Here is a 20,785-nt window from a genome sequence, read left to right as displayed (position 1 = left end):
CTGGAAATGGACTGGAGTGGGTTGCTTCCACCAGTGAAACTAGCAAATACATCTACTACTCTGAGTCAGTGAAAGGCCGGTTTACCATCTCCAGAGACAACAGCAGACAGCAGGTGTATCTGCAGATGAACAGTCTGAAGACTGAAGACTCTGCTGTTTATTATTGTGCTCGACAGCCACAGTGACTGGAGTTGGTTGAGCAGCTGTACAAAAACCTGCAGTCCTCATCTTTACTGAGATGATAGTAATGACAAAGAAATACATTTTTATTCTTACTTTTTTTCAACAAAATCATGAAAACTCATGATGAAAGTATCATCACCCAACAGCAATTACAATAAACATGTAATTAAATAAAAACTTCATTTTTGACTTCCTCACAAAATAGCCAATGACAACAATATAATCTGCTGAAGTCATTCTCCAGGTGTGAATTAAAGAAATACTACAAATACATACTTCCACCACGTTAGTGTTTATGTTATTTGTTCTCTCAAGTGAGTCACAATTGTTTCAAATAATGTTGCAGTTCCTCTGATGAACACGAGATGGCAGTCAGTGTCAAGTTTCTCTCTCCTCTGTAACTAAAACAGACCATTCAAAGTCTTTCATGCAAAGCAGCAGCATGGGACTGGAATTTGCACACTATTGACATGATCCTGGCTGCTGTCACTGTATTTCTCTCTGCAGCAAATGCAGTCAGGAAGATCAGGAAGTGAGTAAAGAAATGAATCAATAAATGCTGCAGTTACAACAAAGCTGTGCTCATACGTTTGAAGTGAATCATGAATGTGATGTCGGAGGTGCTGACAGTAAATCAACTCTGTCAGGAAAACAGCTCACATCAAATTTAAAGTGTTTTCATGATCTGAAAACATGCTAAACACACTGGAAAGATGGCTGATAGAAAGCTACATTCTTGGTGGTTGCTCCTTTTGTTTCCATGGCTGCACATCATCATTGTCATCGCAATGTTGATTTTAATCAATTCCATCATCCATAATTCATGTTAATATTCACATTAAGAATACTTTTAATGATCCTCATCATTGTTTTCCATTCTACAAGAATTGGCATGATGTTTTAATATTGAATTGTTGTCAATACAACACATTTAGACCTTAATAGTTTCTAAGAACAGTCAACAGACTCTTCTATTGGCTCCAGTTAGAGCAACTTTGATGCTTCATATGTTTGATTCTATGCAAACTCAGTGAGCTTCCTTGTTACTCAGCTATAAAACCTTCACATCAGGCTGTCAGTGGAGTTCACAGCACGTCACTTTCAACATCAACCATGTTTTCTGTATCTCTGCTGCTGCTGTTGGCAGCTGGATGTGAGTCTCTCTGGATGTGTCAAAGTCAGCAGTTCTTCTTTTGCAGTTTAACTTGATCATTTGATCCAAAACATTGTCTTTTTTCAACAGGTGTGAAGTGTGAACAGTTGACACAGCCAGCCTCTGTGACTGTGCAGCCAGGTCAACGTCTGACCATCACCTGTCAGGTCTCTTCTTCTGTTAGCAGCTACTTCACAGCTTGGATCAGACAGCCTGCAGGGAAACCACTGGAGTGGATTGGAATGAAATATACTGGAGACTCACAGTACAAAGATTCACTGAAGAACAAATTCAGAATCGACTTGGACTCTTCCAGCAGCACAGTGACTCTAAACGGACAGAATGTGCAGCCTGAAGACACTGCTGTGTATTACTGTGCCAGAGAGACACAGTGAGAGACCATAATAGGAGAGTCATACAAAAACTACTTCCTCTATTTACCACCACAGGGAACATCCAGCTGTCTCTGTGTCACTTGTTGATTTTAATGATGATCATTTCATGATGTTTGAGCAAAATTTCTCTCAACAGGGTCTGTTAAATAAATAATCATTTTGAAGCTGTTATTTGCCACAATCACTCTGTTTGAATGTACACTTAACTCACGTCACTGGAAACAGTGAATACATCCTGTTTGTAAATACAGGCAGACTTTAGGGTGGATGAAGAAATTAGTAAACATTGAGAAATTGTTCTTCTTATTGTTAATATTAGTGACCATGTCCCTGTTCTACCTTTTTGGAATAGAAGCAGTCTCAACAACAGAGGGCACTTTAACACATCTCTTCTCCAAGACCCTGAGCTGAACAGTCTCATTACAACAGATTGAAATAAATGAATCCTCCAAAGTCATCAGCAACTCTTCTGTGGGAAACAGGGAAGCAGTTATAAGAGGAAAAATAATTTCAACTTCTCTTCATAACAAAAGGAAGAAAGAGAACAAGAAGCTGAACTTGAACAAAAAAATCAAATAAATTGAAAACATGAATGCAGGAAACCCAACATGGAAACCCAGAACGAACTAAGAAAGAATACATTCCAAATAAATTCAACTGTGAATAACTGAACTCAGGTCCTGATACATCGACTCCAGATGATCAGGAAACTCCATCACCTGAATGTCCCACCACTTCTCATCCACTGGGTACACAGCTTCCTCAGCGACAGACCACAATCTGTTAGAGTGGGCAGCACAACATCCTCATCCTCCATCAGCAACACTGGAGCCCCACAAGGTTGTGTCCTGAGCCCTTTCCTGTTTACCCTCCACACCAATGACTGTGTCAGCACCTCACCCATCATCACGTACCTGAAATGCTCGGACGACACTGCTGAACTTGCGCTACTCGACAATAACACCTTGGTTACCATGACAACATCTTCCATCTCACACAGTGGTGGACGGACAATCACCTGCAGTTAAATGTTTCCAAAACAAAAGAACTGGTCAACCTCAAACCCCACCCACACCCCCATCAGCATCAATGCTGAGGTTGTTGAACTGGTGGAGAGCATCAAATATCTCAGACTCACCCTGGACAATAAACTGAGTTTTGACCAACACACCACTGACATCCATAAACGCTGCCAACAAAGACTCTCCATCATCCTCAAACTCAGAGCACTTTCCGTTGTCCCCCATCTTCTGCTGCTTCTCTACAAAAGCATAGTTCAGCCCATCCTCCTCTACTGCTCCCCCTGCTTCTTTAATATGTTGTCAACCCCCAACAAGTACAGACGAACACAGATCACACACAAGATCATTGGCCTGCCGACCCCCAACCTCCAAGACCTCAACAGAACAGCCACTGCAGACATAGCACCTGACCCCAGTCACCCCCTCAACCTACACTTTGTACTCCATCCATCCGGTCGCCATTACAGGTCGCTGGTATGGAAAAAAGTGAAGTTCAGCAGGAGTTTTGTCCCCTCTGCCATAACAGAGCAGAATAGAAGATCCCAACTGAGTTTGTGTGTTTGTGCACGTGAAGTTTGTGAATGTGCTGGTGGGTGCATGTTGTTGTTCCCACAGAAGTATCTGTAAAGTTTGATGTATTTTTGTATTCTTGAGGCTGTACGGAAGGTGGAAAAAATTTCCTTGGAAAGGACAAATAAATCTAAATCTAAATCTAGACTTCAACATAAAATTTTTCACCGTGATAATAAATGTGGCATATGGCAAATTAAATTAAATAAAATTATGAAATACAATCACTACTCAGACAAGACAGACAAGTGACATTCAGGTTGAATTCAGTTTTCTCCTCCCTGTGAGGAGGAGTCAATGCAAAAGTCAGATGTCTTCCACCTCTACTTATCTGACTGCAGAGAGGAGGACAGAGAACAGTGGACACACAGTTGAACATGATGGACTATAGGACAGGACTGCTGCTGTTAACTATCTGCTGGGCAGGTGAAGATCTGCACTCATCTTCATCTAATAGAGCTTTTATTTGTGTCATCAGCTGATTTCACTTGATGTCTTTTCTCCTCTTGGCAGGTGTTGATGGTCAGACTCTGACACAATCTGAACCAGTGGTTAAAAGGCCTGGAGAATCTCACAGATTGACCTGTACAGCCTCTGGATTCACACTCAGCAGCTACTGGATGCACTGGGTCAGACAGGCTCCTGGAAAAGGACTGGAGTGGGTTGCTGCTGATGCTGGTGGCAACAGCAAATACTACTCTGAGTCAGCGAAAGGCCGGTTTACCATCTCCAGAGACAACAGCAGACAGCAGCTGTATCTGCAGATGAACAGTCTGAAGACTGAAGACTCTGCTGTTTATTATTGTGCTCGAGACTCACAGTGACTGGAGTTGGTTGAGCAGCTGTACAAAAACCTGCAGTCCTCATCTTTACTGAGCTGATAGTAATGAGAAAGAAGTACATTTTTATTCTGGCTTCTGATCTTTTCACATTATCTAACGCTAAAATACAAGAGTCATATTCACCATTATGATCCATAAAATGACATGAATTTAGTTTGAGAAGAGAAGCAAGCTGAAAAGCAGTTGATCAGACAGCAAGTTTGGCTTGATCACAACATAATTAGAAAGGTGAAATGTCCACAATCCAAAATATATTCAAAACATTGTTCATGGTTTAATATGGTGAGATGACAATCAAATAGTTTTCATGAATGCTCGTAGATGTTGGTGACCAGAATAAAACAGTAGATTTTCTATATTATTATAAACACATTTCAATAAACCTTGTTTGTTCATGTGTCAGAAGTCACAACTATGATTCACAGTTTTGTGTTAGTGGAAAAAATGTGGTTATATTTTAATACTGAGAAATATTTTTCAAAAATAAAAACGTCAGACAAACATGAAATCAGCTGACTTGGAGCGTTGACTCTTGGACATGAATTCTGCAGTTTCATCAACCCCTTGACGCCTGAATTTATTTAGAACTATATTAAAAAATAAATTCTTTGTGTTTTTGCTTTCAAATTGATCCTAAATTAAGAGGAGTTTGTTAATTTTTCTGCAGCAAATACAATACAATTTAATCCATAACGCCTGTTGTTGCTAATTTGCATAAAATTACTTTTTTTCCACCCAAATTCATAAATGTGCATCAAAACAGCCACAAAATTGGCTAACAACCATTACATTGTAACAACAACACAACCGATGTAGTTTTCACTTTGACCGGTCCAACGAGACACCAGTGCTCCCAAAAGGCTCTTAGGTGTGTGTTGAATATGCACAAACTGGCATTAGAGGAATGCATGCACGATTCAGCTGCGATGTGAATTAAAGCGGTATGATGCGAATTCGCGACAATTGGTGTTAAGGGGTTAAATATCTCTAGTCCAGCTGTTTCCTCCCTGTCAACAGTTCTTCTTTTGCAGTTTAACTTGATCATTTGTTCCAAATCATTGTCTTTTTTCAACAGGTGTGAAGTGTGAACAGTTGACACAGCCAGCCTCTGTGACTGTGCAGCCAGGTCAACGTCTGACCATCACCTGTCAGGTCTCTTATTCTGTTAGCAGCTACTACACAGCTTGGATCAGACAGCCTGCAGAGAAACCACTGGAGTGGATTGGAATGAAATATACTGGAGACTCACAGTACAAAGATTCACTGAAGAACAAGTTCAGTATCCACTTGGACTCTTCCAGCAGCACAGTGACTCTGAACGGACAGAATGTGCAGCCTGAAGACACTGCTGTGTATTACTGTGCCAGAGAGACACAATAACACAAAGCATCAGTAGACCTGAACAAGAAGCCCTCAGTGCCTGAACACTTGTAACATGAAGCCACAAGAGGAGGAGCCCTCAGACCACGAATGATTTTAACACCAGTTCACTGTTACAGTCAAGAGACAAACACACTTTAGAGTTCAGAAAAAGTTTCTTCATTTAATTCAACAGCATCACTTTAAATAGTTGGATGTTGTCATCACTGATACATTATTGTTTGTTTTCCCACAGTTAAAAATGAATCACACTTTGATACATTATTAAACATAAAGTAGTTCAGCTTCAACATCAACCATGTTCTCTGCAGCTGTGATACTGCTGCTGGCAGCTGGATCCTGTGAGGAGCTTTCAGTGGATTCACACTAATAAACACATTAGAAACAGTGAAAAGTCAGATGAATGATGCAGATAATGTTGATTTCTGTCTCCACAGGTGTGAACAGTATTGATCTCATCCAGCCAGACTCAATGGTTGTGCAGCCTGGACAGTCGTTGACCATCACCTGTCAGGTCTCTGGTTATTCTTTGACTGATAGCAGCTATGCAGCAGGTTGGATCAGACAGCGTGAAGGAAAACCAATGGACTGGATTTGTAATCGGTGGGGTGGAGGAGACTTTTACCAAAATAATGCTCTGAAGAACAAGTTCAGCTCCAGCAGAGACACTTCTGCTGGAACAGTGGCTCTAAAAGGACAGAATCTGCAGCCCGAGGACACAGCTGTTTATCACTGTGTCCGTTACACCACAGTGATACAAACCACCAACAGACCTGCAAAAAAACACAGTCACCATGAGACTCAACCACACACACGTTCTACAGTTAATATAATTAAAGTATTGAGTGTGTGTGGCCACTTACTTCCTGACAGAGAAGCTGTCGAGTGTTTAAATGTATTTGACCGGAAGCTTAAAAAAGAGCTGAAGAAGTTTGACTTTCCCTCACTTCAAGGATATGATTCATTTGAACACTTTGTATCTGTGTATCATGATGCTGAGATGATATTAAATTATGAGATGATGTTAAGAGACCGTTTCATGCTAAGTGAAACTAAGATAAACAGAACATCAGTATATTTTATAAATATTTATATAGTTTTAATAGTTCAAATATCTCAAAAGATTCAAGACTCAAAGGTTTAATGTTTCATGCTCAAACAACATGTGCAGTGAAAATGCAGGATGTTAAAGTCTTGAGGCTGTGCTAAACAGGCTGCTGTGAAAGAAATGATTAAAATAAGAGAAAAAATACCAATAATAACATTTTGTACACTTTCAAACCCAAACATGAGATGTAAATGTACAAGGAGGTGCAAATGATTCACAGAGGAAGATTTATACTGTTGCTTGCTTTCATCTGCTGGCCAACACGCTTTCAGGTGGTGGGAATGTTAATACTGACAAACACTGTGACACAAATGAAATCATGTCAGACTCATTTCAAATCAGCTGACTTGGAGCGTTGACTCTTAGACATTAATTTTGTAGTTTCATTAAATATCTCCAGTCCAGCTGTTTCCTCCCTGTGAGGAGGAGCCAATGCAAAAGTCAGATGTCTTCCACCTCTACTTATCTGACTGCAAAGAGGAGGACAGAGAACAGTGGACACACAGTTGAACATGATGGACTATAGGACAGGACTGCTGCTGTTCACTATCTGCTGGGCAGGTGAAGATCGACACTCATCTTCATCTTATAGAGCTTTTATTTGTGTCATCAGCTGATTTCACTTGATGTCTTTTCTCCTCTTGACAGGTGTTGATGGTCAGACTCTGACAGAATCTGAACCAGTGGTTAAAAGGCCTGGAGAATCTCACAGGTTGACCTGTACAGGATCTGGATTCACATTCAGTGACTACATTATGAACTGGGTCAGACAGGCTCCTGGAAAAGGACTGGAGTGGGTTGCTCAAATCCAAGTTACTAGCACTTACTACTCTGAGTCAGTGAAAGGCCGGTTTACCATCTCCAGAGACGACAGCAGACAGCAGCTGTATCTGCAGATGAACAGTCTGAAGACTGAAGACTCTGCTGTTTATTATTGTGCTCGACAGCCACAGTGACTGGAGTTGGTTGAGCAGCTGTACAAAAACCTGCAGTCCTCATCTTTACTGAGCTGATAGTAATGAGAGAAATGACATTTTTATTCTGGCTTTTGTTCTTTTCAATAGAATCATGAAATCTAATGATGAAAGTATCATCATCCAACAACAATAACATTTAAACATGTAATTAAACAGAAGTCTCATTGCAACTTCCTCACAAAATAGCCAATGACAGCAAAACAATCTGCTGAAATCATTCTTCAGGTCTGAATAAAAGAAATGTGGACATGTTTCAGCCACACTCAAGTTTATATTATTTGGTCTCTGAAGTCAGTCAAAATCGTCTGAAATAATTTCGCAGTTCCTCTGATGAGCACTAGATGGCAGTCAGTGTCAAGTTTCTCTCTCCTCTGTCACTTTAAGGAGACTCTCATATCTGCTCATCTCATTCATCTGAACTGACTGACACTAAAACCCTGGACTGAACTCGAGTTTTATACTCACACCCTTTGTGAACTTTTTTCACCACAACACCAACAGAGCATCTGAAGTGCTGGATCAGCAGTGACTGCAGCTTCATGTGTTCATTTAGTTGTAGTTCACCATCTCTCTCTAATAGATTTCAGAACAAACAGGTTGAAGACTGAAGGAGCTGCTGTTTCTTCTTGTGCTTGTGAGACTCTGTGATGAAAGCTGAATGAATAAGTGATGCTGCAATAAGACAAACTTTCACCTCCTGGGCTCCTGGAGGAAGAACTAAACTGAACTAAATTCAATCATAGCAGCTCCACAAGTGAGTGAATGAATATTGATTTTCTTCATGATGTTACAGAATTCATTCAATCAATACAAGATTTATATTCACAATTATGATCCATAAAATGACATGAATTTAGTTTGAGAAGACAAACAAGCTGAAAAGCATTTGATCAGACAGCAAGTTTGGCTTGATCACAACATAATTAGAAAGGTGAAATGTCCACAATCCAAAATATATTCAAAACATTGTTCATGGTTTGATGTGTTGAGATGACAATAAGCAGTTTTCATGAATGCTCGTAGATGTTGGTGACCAGAATAAAACTTTTCTATATTACTATAAACACATTTCAGTAAACCTTGTATGTTCATGTGTCAGAAGTCACAACTATGATTCACAGTTTTGTCACTAGAATAAATGTGGTTATGTTTTTAATTCTGACAGACATTTTACACAAATGAAAACATATCAGACTCATTCCTGAACAGCTGACGTGGAGTGTTGACTCTTGAACATTAATTCTGTAGTTAAATATTTCCGGTCCAGCTGTTTCTGCCCTGTGTTGAGCATGGGCATGTTCTCCCTTCTTCCTGTCTGAGCAGGAAGTGATGCAGAGCTGCCCAGTGACAGGCTGCCTTGACTGATCAGTTTCTCACAGGGCGTCTTACTGACTCTGCGAGTGTTGCGGTGTTTGACGCTGTATGACGTCTGCAGAGACATCTTCTTCCACCTCCTCCTCACAGACACAATGACTGAAGACAGTGGAGCAGCTGCACCAAAACCTCCACAGACAAACAAACAGCAATGATCTTAATGACATCTGGGTTTACTCACCACCTGCAGAAGCACGTTGAGAGATCCACATTACATTTCTATATATTTTAACTGGAAACTCACGAGGACATTTTTATTCTCTTTATGATGTTGCATCACGTCTGGCTTCTATGTCATTCTGTCGGGGTTTATTTCTCTTTTTAGCTAATGCTAATGCTTAATGCTAACCGCTACCTGCTAAGAGGAACAGAAGAAGACAATACAGCTAGATTCACCTATACTGTCAATGTTAACTGCTAGATGCCAGTACTAACTGCTAAGATACTATCATACTACCACCGCTTTAGCTATTGTTAGCTGCTACAATGCTACCACAGGCCTAGATGCCACATGTAACTGCCAATTGCCGCACTACCATCATCTACCCCTGCCTCTCACCAACTGCACCAATAAAAGCGGGGTGTGGGAATGCAAACCCTGGTTCGGGTAGGGGGTAGAAATGATCCCTTACTTATCAGTGTATCAAAGCACTGTTGAAACATCTTACAGTTCCTTCAGTGTACAATGGACATTCAAAATCAACAAAAACAAACACAACTGATCAGTTATAGCAGGCAGAGCACTGAAGTATGATATATATACATGTAAAAACCAAACTCACTGTGGCCTGCGCTCTCACTGTATTCTACAGATGTTCTTCCCCAAAGTTAGAACTGAATTAGACAAAAGGCTTTTAAATGTGCTGCCCCTTTTTCCTGGAATAATGAGCAGGTCATCAATCACTGAACTGCAGCAAAATAAAACCAGTGCTGAGGTGAAATCACTACAGATAAGCTATTAACATCCTCTGTCTCTGTGGTGTAGCCGAGCAATGTTTATGAGTCATATGGGTGCAGCAGATCTGATGCTGCTATCTGTGCACAACTTGTAAAGGAGTGAACCTTGCTGCTTCTGGCTGGTCTGTGACTGTGTGTTGTTATTTGGCTGCTGTGTTAATGTTGATGAACAAGTGACTCAATTTGAGAATTGACAGAAATGTCTGACCGACTTGGATGGTTGCTTCCAAGTCATGAAATATTTATTTGGAAGAGACAGACAAGTGACATTCAAGTTGAATTCAGATTTCTCCTCCCTGTGAGGAGGAGTCAATGCAAAAGTCAGATGTCTTCCACCTCTACTTATCTGACTGCAGAGAGGAGGACAGAGAACAGTGGACACACAGTTGAACATGATGGACTATAGGACAGGACTGCTGCTGTTAACTATCTGCTGGGCAGGTGAAGATCTACACTCATCTTCATCTAATAGAGCTTTGATTTGTGTCATCAGCTGATTTCACTTGATGTCTTTTCTCCTCTTGACAGGTGTTGATGGTCAGACTCTGACACAATCTGAACCAGTGGTTAAAAGGCCTGGAGAATCTCACAGATTGACCTGTACAGCCTCTGGATTCACATTCAGTAGCCACCATATGCACTGGATCAGACAGGCTCCTGGAAAAGGACTGGAGTGGGTTGCTTATTCAACTCAGCATACAAGTAATCTGACAATTAAAAAATGACTTCAGCACTTGGAATGCTTGGTCACTGTAGTTTCATATCATCAGTCTATTACATAACCATATCTGCTTTTGCACAGTTAAAGGTTCTTTGCAACTTCAGGAGATACTGTCAGTCTACACCCAGTGATCACATTTGAAGCTGAATAGTTTGTTGCACTGCATAAGAAGCCCATGAATGAAATAAATAAGCAGATGGTCGAATTGATCAGACAAAAAAAAAAAAAGCTTGTCTGTATTTACTGTATATGAAGAGGACTGACGTTATCTGACATAATTTTTAACTGTCTGTATGTCTGTAAGAATTATGAGAACAGCATTGATCCTGTTTACATATGGAAACTACATACACCATAAGATTGAATTCACCACAAAAAAAGACTTTTCTCTTGCAATGCAAATCAGACTTTTGTGTAAAATAGAGAGGTAAATGAAGGCGGCATTTCCCTTGGAGTACATCGCTTGGAATACATTTGCAGAGTAAGGTGCTGAAATGGGCCTTGTCCAAACTGTATGAGATATGACACATTACCATGATGATGCAAAACAGGAGGATTGTCAGCACAGTAGCTAACAAGGGGTGGAGAAAAGATGAATGCAAAGCAATAGTCCTGCATGAAAAACTACTTTTTGAAAAGATGAAAAAGGTTTAACTTCTGTTGAGAGGCGTTTGTTATAGTAAACTGGTAAAGTGGTGTTGCTGGATGGACTGAGGTATTCCTGCAGTTTTTCTCCACCAACCTCCCCCTTGATACAAATGCTTTTTTCAGACAGGCCTGATGAGCTTGTTGAAACGGATTAACAGAGGAGGCATGATAAAAAGTTTTTTTTTTTAAATGACAGACAGATGTAATTTTAAATGCAAGGACAGTCACAATTTTTGGGAACCTTGGTTTGATATTTAATTATTTTAGCAGTTCAGAATCAAAAGTATTGTAACATCTGAGGCCATGTCTGTCAGTGAAAGCATGGACCATGAAAACACACAGAATTCCATGTGATGTATTTTCATCTCAGAGATATATTTGAAATATATCAACCATATTATGCAAATATATTAGCCCCTCCCTTCCAAAATCCCAATGCAAATTCATTTTTTTAGAGGGTATACTTCTGTCAACACACTTGCTGTCTTCTTGTTTAGGGCAAAGCAACTGAGTTCACACCTCCAGTCTCAAGATGATGGACAAACTGACTGTACTGTTGACAGTACTCTGTCTGCCCTGTAAGTGGCTTCATTCTGCTGTACCAATCAAAGGATTCCTGCATTTGATGTTCTAACATTTATTTCTCTCTCTCAGTCTCACTTGTCTCTTTTCACTTCTGGTTCTTTGGCAGGTTTGAATGGCCAAGCTCTGGAGTCCATTCCCTCCACTTCAGTGTTGAAAAAGCCTCAAGAAGCTCTCAGTCTTTCCTGCAGGGGAACTGGGTTTGATTTCAGTCAACGTGGAATGCACTGGATCAGACAGCCGGCAGGAAAAGCACTGGAGTGGATGGGGCTTATTTACTATGACTCAAGTAAAACGGTTTACGCAAGCAGTGTGCAAGGACGGATAGAAATCACCAGAGATAATAGCAACAGCATGGTGTATCTGAGACTGTCCAACCTAAAGCCAGAGGACTCTGCGTTGTATCACTGTGCAAGTGCCACACTCATCGAAGCAATTGAGGAAGCTTTACAAAAACCTCAAACAGCTCATTTTTACTATCACCAACAGGAGGCAGCATGAGACCTGAGATTGAAAACATGGCAAACCTGCATGCCATCATACCAACAGTATATACAGAGAAAAAAACACAATGTGAAAGCACCACCTGGGGTTGTGGTTTGTCACTTCCTCCTTTTCATGCCTTTTTTTTTTAACCATTTACTGGTTTATGATATTCCCATCTGTTATTGTGTACGCCAGGAATGACACATTTTCTGCTATATTTCAGCCATTAAAAAAAGGAATTGTACGAATGAAAAGCACACAAATTAAACACACAATGAATGAGAAAATAGGTATAAAAGACATACGAGATTATTAGACATAAAAATTAGGCCTTATGCAGGTAAGACAAAACAGCTGACTCGATGTGCTTTTAGGGCAGGCACAATTACATGAAGACCATTTCATCCCTTATACATTCAATCTTAAAACCCACTAGGTCTCTTTTTTTATTAGTCATGACTCGGACTCATTGTCATTGAAGAACAGGTAATGTCAATTAGAAAAAAATGAACACAAAATAAATGACACAATTAAATGAAAGTATAACAGAGTGCTTGTTCTGAGCCACTCCCTCTCCATGATATCCTGATGCAAATCTTCAGTCTGTCCAGTGTACTTCTGTCCTGCTGACTGCTCTTGTACCTTGTGTGGAGCATCAGGCGTCACATCTCCAGCCTCAGGATGATGAACACACTCACTCTTCTGCTGGTCACTCTCTCTCTGTCCTGTGAGTTCTCCTGCTTCTTGCTGCTTTGTCTTTCATCAGGCTGATGGTCAGTCAGTGATCCCAGAAAACTTGTCTATGTCACTTTCTTCTGTGGTTCCTCTCCTTCCTTTCATCTCATCAGGTTGCACAGGTCAGAGTATGGAGTCCATTCCTTCCAGTTCAGTCGTGAAAAAGCCTGGAGAGACTCTCAGTCTCTCCTGCAGGGGATCTGGCTTCACATTTACTTGCTGTGCTATGAGCTGGATCAGACAACCTGCAGGAAAAGCACTGGAATGGATAGGGATCGGCTTCTCTGATGCCAGCAGCAACACTTATGCCAGCAGTGTGCAAGGACGTGTGGAAATCAGGAGAGATGATAGCAACAGCATGGTGTATCTGAGACTGTCCAACTTAAAGCCAGAGGACTCTGCTGTGTATTACTGTGCCAAAGACACACACTGGTTAAAGGAAGCAGAGAAGCTTTACAAAAACTCCACAGAACATTTGTTTCCAAAGACCTGCAGGGGGCAGCAGAAGAAATAAAGTCAGATCACACGAAGGAGAAAATGACAGGAACTCTAGACACTCACTCTCTCTCACGCACACACACACACACGCACGCAGGCAGGCAGGCAGGCACGCGCGCACACACACACACACACCCACCCACCCACACACCCACACACCCACACACACACACACACACACACACACACACAATAAAAGCACCAGCAGATGTGGTTTGTGATCTTCTGTTTCCCTTTGGTACATTTAATATGTGCTTTTATACAACAATAATAGTTAATAATGTTCCCATGATTGATTTTCAACAACAGTTGTTGAGAATAAATTTAGACATTGGTGCATGATATATCCAGTATATAGATGTCCAACCAAATACTACTGAACAGGATAAATGTATACATCTGATTTGGGTAGGAATGAACATTATGGTTGAAGAACAGGAAAAACATCTGGTGTGTGGTGTGTTTCTCTGTGAGGAGGAGTCAATGCAAAACTCTGATCTCTTCCCTCTCTACATATGTGTTGCAGAGTGAAGGACAGAGACTAAACCACTGACACACAAGCTGTAGACTGGACAGACACAACCAGCTTTAACAATGATCAGACCTGATAATTTGGTTGTTTTTCTCATCTTGTCTATTAACTGGGCAGGTAAGAACAAGAACTGCTTTTCTGACAAACCTCCTGGGACAAAGACCATATGTCTGCATTACAGTAACTAATGAGCTATTTAACTTTCTGAAGGTACTGAGGGTCAAACACTGACTGAGTCTGAATCAGTGGTTAAAAGGCCTGGAGAATCTCACAGATTGACCTGTACAGCCTCTGGATTCACATTCAGCAGCTACTGGATGCACTGGATCAGACAGGCTCCTGGAAAAGGACTGGAGTGGGTTGCTGCTGACACTGGTGGCAGCAGCAACTACTACTCTGAGTCAGTGAAAGGCCAGTTTACCATCTCCAGAGACAACAGCAGACAGCAGCTGTATCTGCAGATGAACAGTCTGAAGACTGAAGACTCTGCTGTTTATTATTGTGCTCGAGAGTCACAGTGACTGGAGTTGGTTGAGCAGCTGTACAAAAACCTGCAGTCCTCATTTTTACTGAGCTGACAGACCAAATAATGAATAACAATAAAGCAGCCAATGCAGACATGTAATTTATCATGTTAGTATTATTTATTTTAATTCAGTAACATTCTACATATATGTTTTTGTTACTTTATTTGTTTACATTACATGTAGTTTTAATGTAATCAATTATATAGATTCCTGAAAATTATTCTGAGTATAAATTATACTTAATATCAAACACATGAAAAACACAATAAAGATCACTTGTTGATAAAAGAGCAAAGACAGCACAACAATCTGTTTGCTGAAATTAAACTGCTACAAATGCGAAACATTTCTACAAATGAAAACACAATAATGTCTGTAAATGATGTGGAATCTAAAGTAAGTCATAATATGAGAGTGAAAAACAATGTTGCAGTTTCTTGTATAAAACCACTAGAGGGCAGTCAGTGTCAAGTTTCTCTCTCCTCTGTCACTAAAACAGACTATATGGTTTGACTCTAAGGTGTTTACCATCAGCAGTGAGTGCAGCTGCATCTGTCAGTGTCAGTTCATGTCAGCAGACAGGAAGTAGATCTCAAGATGAACAGCAGGAAGCCTGAAGGAGCTGCTGTTTATTCTCACAAACAAAGTCAATTTACTTGAATTCTACATATATTGTGGATGGAGACAAATACTTCATAAAGTTTTTTCATTTGTTAAAAAAGTGTTTGATTCAGATAATAAATGAATTATTCACAAGTTTGAACTGCAGAGAAATATTGAGAAAAGATGTGAAGAAAATTTGACAGTTTGATGCAATAAAACAGCCACCAAAGTTATTTACATCTGAACATGAAGGAAATGTAGCTCCATCTCTCCACGGGCAGAAAGAAACCTGCTGCCTTCATGTGTTACAGTGTTTTAGGTTTTTCACATTTTCATAAAAAAGACACATTACACTGATGACAACATAATCAATAAATACACTAAACAGTTTTAAATAGTGAGCATGAGGAAGCGGTGTGTGTGTGTGTGTGTGTGTGTGTGTGTGTGTGTGTGTCTTCGTCTTACTTTTGTTTTACAAAACAGTTAACTTGCCGATGGGACAAGTTGTTTTTATTGGCTGAAAAACATGTTTATTCATGGCCTCCATGTACTGAGGGGTTACATGTTTTTACTGTTTTTAAAGCTTCATGAATATTCTCAACAGTTTTCTTCACTTTTTTTTGTAATGAGATTTATTTTGCCTTGATGTCCTGAAAACTGTTTGACTTCTGAACACTTTCTTAGAAAATCAACAGTAAAACATCATGAACAACATCTGTTGAGCTGTTAGTCATTGTTTAGTCTTTTAAAATGTAATTTATTAATGGGGTCTTGACAAATACTTCACATGATAAATGAAACACATAAGAGGGACTCTTGGAGGAATGACTCATGAACAGGAAAAATTCATTCTGCAGTTTCACCAAACAGTGACTGAGATCCAAGTCAAATCCAGTTCCACACTGTGAGGAGGAGTCAATGCAAAAGTCAGATGTCTTCCACCTCTACTTATCTGACTGCAGAGAGGAGGACAGAGAGCAGTGGACACACAGTTGAACATGATGGACTATAGGACAGGACTGCTGCTGTTAACTATCTGCTGGGCAGGTGAAGATCTACACTCATCTTCATCTAATAGAGCTTTGATTTGTGTCATCAGCTGATTTCACTTGATGTCTTTTCTCCTCTTGACAGGTGTTGATGGTCAGACTCTGACACAATCTGAACCAGTGGTTAAAAGGCCTGGAGAATCTCACAGATTGACCTGTACAGCCTCTGGATTCACATTCAGTGACTATGCTATGAACTGGATCAGACAGGCTCCTGGAAAAGGACTGGAGTGGGTTGCTTACATCAGTAGTGGTGGTGGCTACACCTACTACTCTGAGTCAGTGAAAGGCCGGTTTACCATCTCCAGAGACAACAGCAGACAGCAGGTGTATCTGCAGATGAACAGTCTGAAGAATGAAGACTCTGCTGTTTATTATTGTGCTAGACAGCCACAGTGACTGGAGTTGGTTGAGCAGCTGTACAAAAACCTGCAGTCCTCATATTTACTGAGCTGACAGACTAAATAATGATGTATATGTTAATGTTTTCTTTTTCTTTTTGCCTTTGGTGAACACACAGTTTTTCCTGTACTGCATAAATTCATAAAAATCATCCTTGAGAATTTAACAATAAACATCAGAACAAAACAATAAAGCAGCTTTCAAAACATCACAATAATGACTTCTTCATGAGGGCAAAGACAATAATCTGGCTGATAAAATGATTGTTTATGTGCTGTATGAATGAAGAAAATACTTCAGCTCCAGGACAACAGATCAGATTTTCTCATTGATCTTAACTGACCGACTCTTGAATTCTGGACTCAACTTGAGTTGAAGACTCCTTCTTCTCATTTTCTCTGGAAGTGGTGATTCTTACATTTTACATGACAACAGTTGTTTTGAGCCAGTCTGCATCTCTGATTTTGATGATGAATTTTTGACCAAAAATCTTTTAAAGGGGTCCATTAAACTAATATCAATTTGTAAAGACATCAATATCTGTTCTCCACTATAACTTCAGTGTAGACTTGTATTTCCACTGTACTGGACAGAGTCAATATGTTCTGTGAGGAAACATGAGCACATCTTTGGGTGTATCTTGAAACTAGTAAGTGAGCAATTCACTGAGTGAGTCAATTCAGATAAATTATTGTATTGATAATGAATATTATCACCTTCAGTTGGTGTCTAACACACTCAGACATGAAGCAGAGCTGAGCAGAGCTCACCGAGATCAATTAACAAGTAAAACGAAATTGTTTACTTCATGTATTATAAAATAATAATTCTGGATTGAACTATGAATAACAGACTTTTTGGCTCCTTGCCAGGGTTCAGCAAGCTAATCACTGATCACTCTCAAGACGGACCTGACCTCTTCTACTGGTGAGTGACATTAGATGAGCACATTTTCTGAATTCATGAACATGTCGGGGGCCAGATAGAAAGCTTCAGTGGGTTGGATGTGGCCCACGGGCCCCAGGTTGATGATCACTGATGTAGAGGATGAACATGAGTGGACCAGGCAGGAAAAAATGGTGGGGGGATGCAGTTGTTAATGTTGATGAACTGCTGCTTTTCTGTCAGATTTGACTAAAGACAGGAGAGAGCAGCACAGGTGATGTTGAGGGACGATTCAAGTTGCTGATAAATTCACTTCTGCTTCTTTGAAAGAAATATGACAGGGACCTTAATACAAGGCATTTTACAAAATTTGGATAAAAACATGTCAGACTGGCCTCAAATGTGCTGCTTAAAGAAAAATGTAAAATGAGCATTCACATTAAATGCACTCATTGATCCATGAACTATACCTGATCATTCATGAGAGTCCCAGAGGGGCTGGACCCAAACCCTGGTGACACTGGGCATGAGGCATTTGACATCTGAGCTTTAAATGCTCGTCATCTGACAAGACATGAAGCCTCTGAAAGTCAGTTTATTTCCATAAAATCTTCACTGATAAATATAGAACTGTTTATTATCTGGATCATAACTGCATTAGTCAGTGAATCAGGAGTCTTTAGCCAACTGCATGGTGTCAAACCACAGAAAATGGTGCTTTCAAGAACAATCTAAAGTGTGTTTGTGAGAGATTCAAGTGTCACCTTCTGTTTGTGAGATGAAGAGAAAAAGATGAACATTTCATATTCATTCTGATTCAAACAGACTTTAGACCAAAAATGCCACACTTAGGTAGACAAAGCACAGGAGACAGGGCGCAAGTTACCAGTCTTTAATGAACACTGAATCTAGCAACAACAGGCAGGGTAAGTGAATCTCCAGAGTAATGGTGAGGCTTGAGGGCAGGAGGCCAAACAGGGGGAGATCCAATCCTTTTCCCAAAACAGAGACAAACAGGGCATGGAGGCAAACAGGAAGGAGCAAGCACCTGAGCACAAAAACACAGGAGTCAGGAAGGCAGGCAAGCAGACAAGAAAAAGAGGTCTCAAAAGATGCTTCAGCTTGGTCAAGGTCTCATAGGTACCACATGTAGAAACTGACAAACCAACGAATATTGATTGAGGAACCAGTGCTTATATGCTGTTGCAGTAGGTGGGTCTTGATTGCCTGATAACGCACAGCTGCGCTCAGGTGAAGAGGCAGAGCCCCACCTGTAGCCACACCCTGCAAGGGAACAGAGACACTTGAAAGACAGGAGACAAAAAGATAAGGAAAAACATAGATCTCCACAGAAACAGAACTAAATCAATCATTGGACAGCAGCAAAATAAAATCAGTGCTCAGGTGAGATTATTATCGACAAGTTATTTACATCCTCTGTCTCTGTGGTGAAGCTGAGCAAAGTTTATTGGTCATGTGGGTGCAGCAGATCTGATGCTGCTGTCTGTGCACAACTAGTAAAGAAGTGAACTTTGCTGCATCTGGATGGTCTTTGACTGTGTGTTGTTATTTGGCTGCTGTGTTAATGTTGATGAACAAGTTACTCAGTTTGAGAATTGTTAGAAATGTTTAAAGTCTGCCTGACCTGGATGGTCGCTTCGTACTCATGAAACATTTATTAAGATGAGACAGACATGTGATGTTCAAGTTAAATTCAGTTTTCTCCTCCCTGTGAGGAGGAGTCAATACAAAAGTCAGATGTCTTCTACCTCTACTTATCTGTCTGCAGAGAGGAGGACAGAGAACAGTGGACACACAGTTGAACATGATGGACTATAGGACAGGACTGCTGCTGTTAACTATCTGCTGGGCAGGTGAAGATCTACACTCATCTTCATCTAATAGAGCTTTTATTTGTGTCATCAGCTGATTTCACTTGATGTCTTTTCTCCTCTTGACAGGTGTTGATGGTCAGACTCTGACACAATCTGAACCAGTGGTTAAAAGGCCTGGAGAATCTCACAGATTGACCTGTACAGCCTCTGGATTCACATTCAGTGACCACTGGATGCACTGGATCAGACAGGCTCCTGGAAAAGGACTGGAGTGGGTTGCTGCTATCAGATATGATAGTGGCAGCATCTACTAGTCTGAGTCAGTGAAAGGCTGGTTTACCATCTCCAGAGACAACAGCAGACAGCAGCTGTATCTGCAGATGAACAGTCTGAGGACTGAAGATTCTGCTGTTTATTATTGTGCTCGAGACTCACAGTGACTGGAGTTGGTTGAGCAGCTGTACAAAAACCTGCAGTCCTCATCTTTCAGGCTGGTGGAGCCTCAGCATGAAGTGTTATTTTAAATATGTGTTTTATATTTCATATTGATTTTGAAAGTTTCTGCTCACAAATACTTTTACTGAGCATTAAACACATTCAAGAGACATTAAAGGTTGACAAATACTACATATTTCTACAGGTATGTATGTATTGACAGGTGCTGTACTTGGACATCGTTAGTGAAAAGATCACACTGTAGCTCTGGACTAATTACACTGTTCATTGTGGGCTGTAAACTAAAGCTTTATGAAAATGTAATGAGTGTCAACACTTGTTATATTACTGCTCTTGCACTGTACTACACGAAACTATACTTATATCTTAAATTACAGATATATTTGTAATACTAAATCAATCAATCCATCATCACTTGTTCATAAAAGAGCCAAAAACAGCACAACAATCTTTTTGCTGCATCATTATGTCATGACCCGTGCTGTGCTCGCCAGTTTTTTGTTGAAGAAGTTGAAGATTGAAGATGTGTTGTCATAGTCTGGTTTTGTTCATGCCCTGTTTTATTTTGAAGGTTCAAGTTATGTTTCTTTGTTTGCTTTACTTCCTGTGTTTGCCTGCCCTTGTGATTGTCTCATCGTTTTCACCTGTGTGTCATTAGTTGTCCTCACTTGTCTATTTCAGTCCGTGCCTCCCCCCAACCCCCCCTTTGTCAGGTTATTGTCTCCGCCATAGTCCCAGTAGTAAGTGTTTTCCTTTGTGTTGTCTTTGTTCATGTCTGTGCCATGTTTCATCTAAGTGTTGTCTAAGTTCCTTAGCCATGTTCTGCTCATGAAAGTGTTTTCATGAGCAGTTCAATCAATATATT

General features: G+C 40.3%; 2 gene segments (V, D, J or C); both read left to right on the top strand.

Moving 5' to 3' along the window:
• Positions 1-20,785, top strand: part of LOC121620879 — a 231,598-nt gene that overhangs the window by 63,286 nt on the left and 147,527 nt on the right.
• Positions 16,259-16,741, top strand: LOC121620896. The segment is given in 2 exon segments: positions 16,259-16,340; positions 16,428-16,741. Coding segments are annotated over 2 exon segments (363 nt in total).

The sequence above is a fragment of the Chelmon rostratus genome, chromosome 17 (genome assembly GCF_017976325.1).
Source record: "Chelmon rostratus isolate fCheRos1 chromosome 17, fCheRos1.pri, whole genome shotgun sequence".
In the NCBI taxonomy this organism is placed as follows: Eukaryota; Metazoa; Chordata; class Actinopteri; order Chaetodontiformes; family Chaetodontidae; genus Chelmon; species Chelmon rostratus.
Note: the sequence above shows the minus strand (reverse complement) of the source record. Positions and strands in the feature narration are given on the sequence as shown.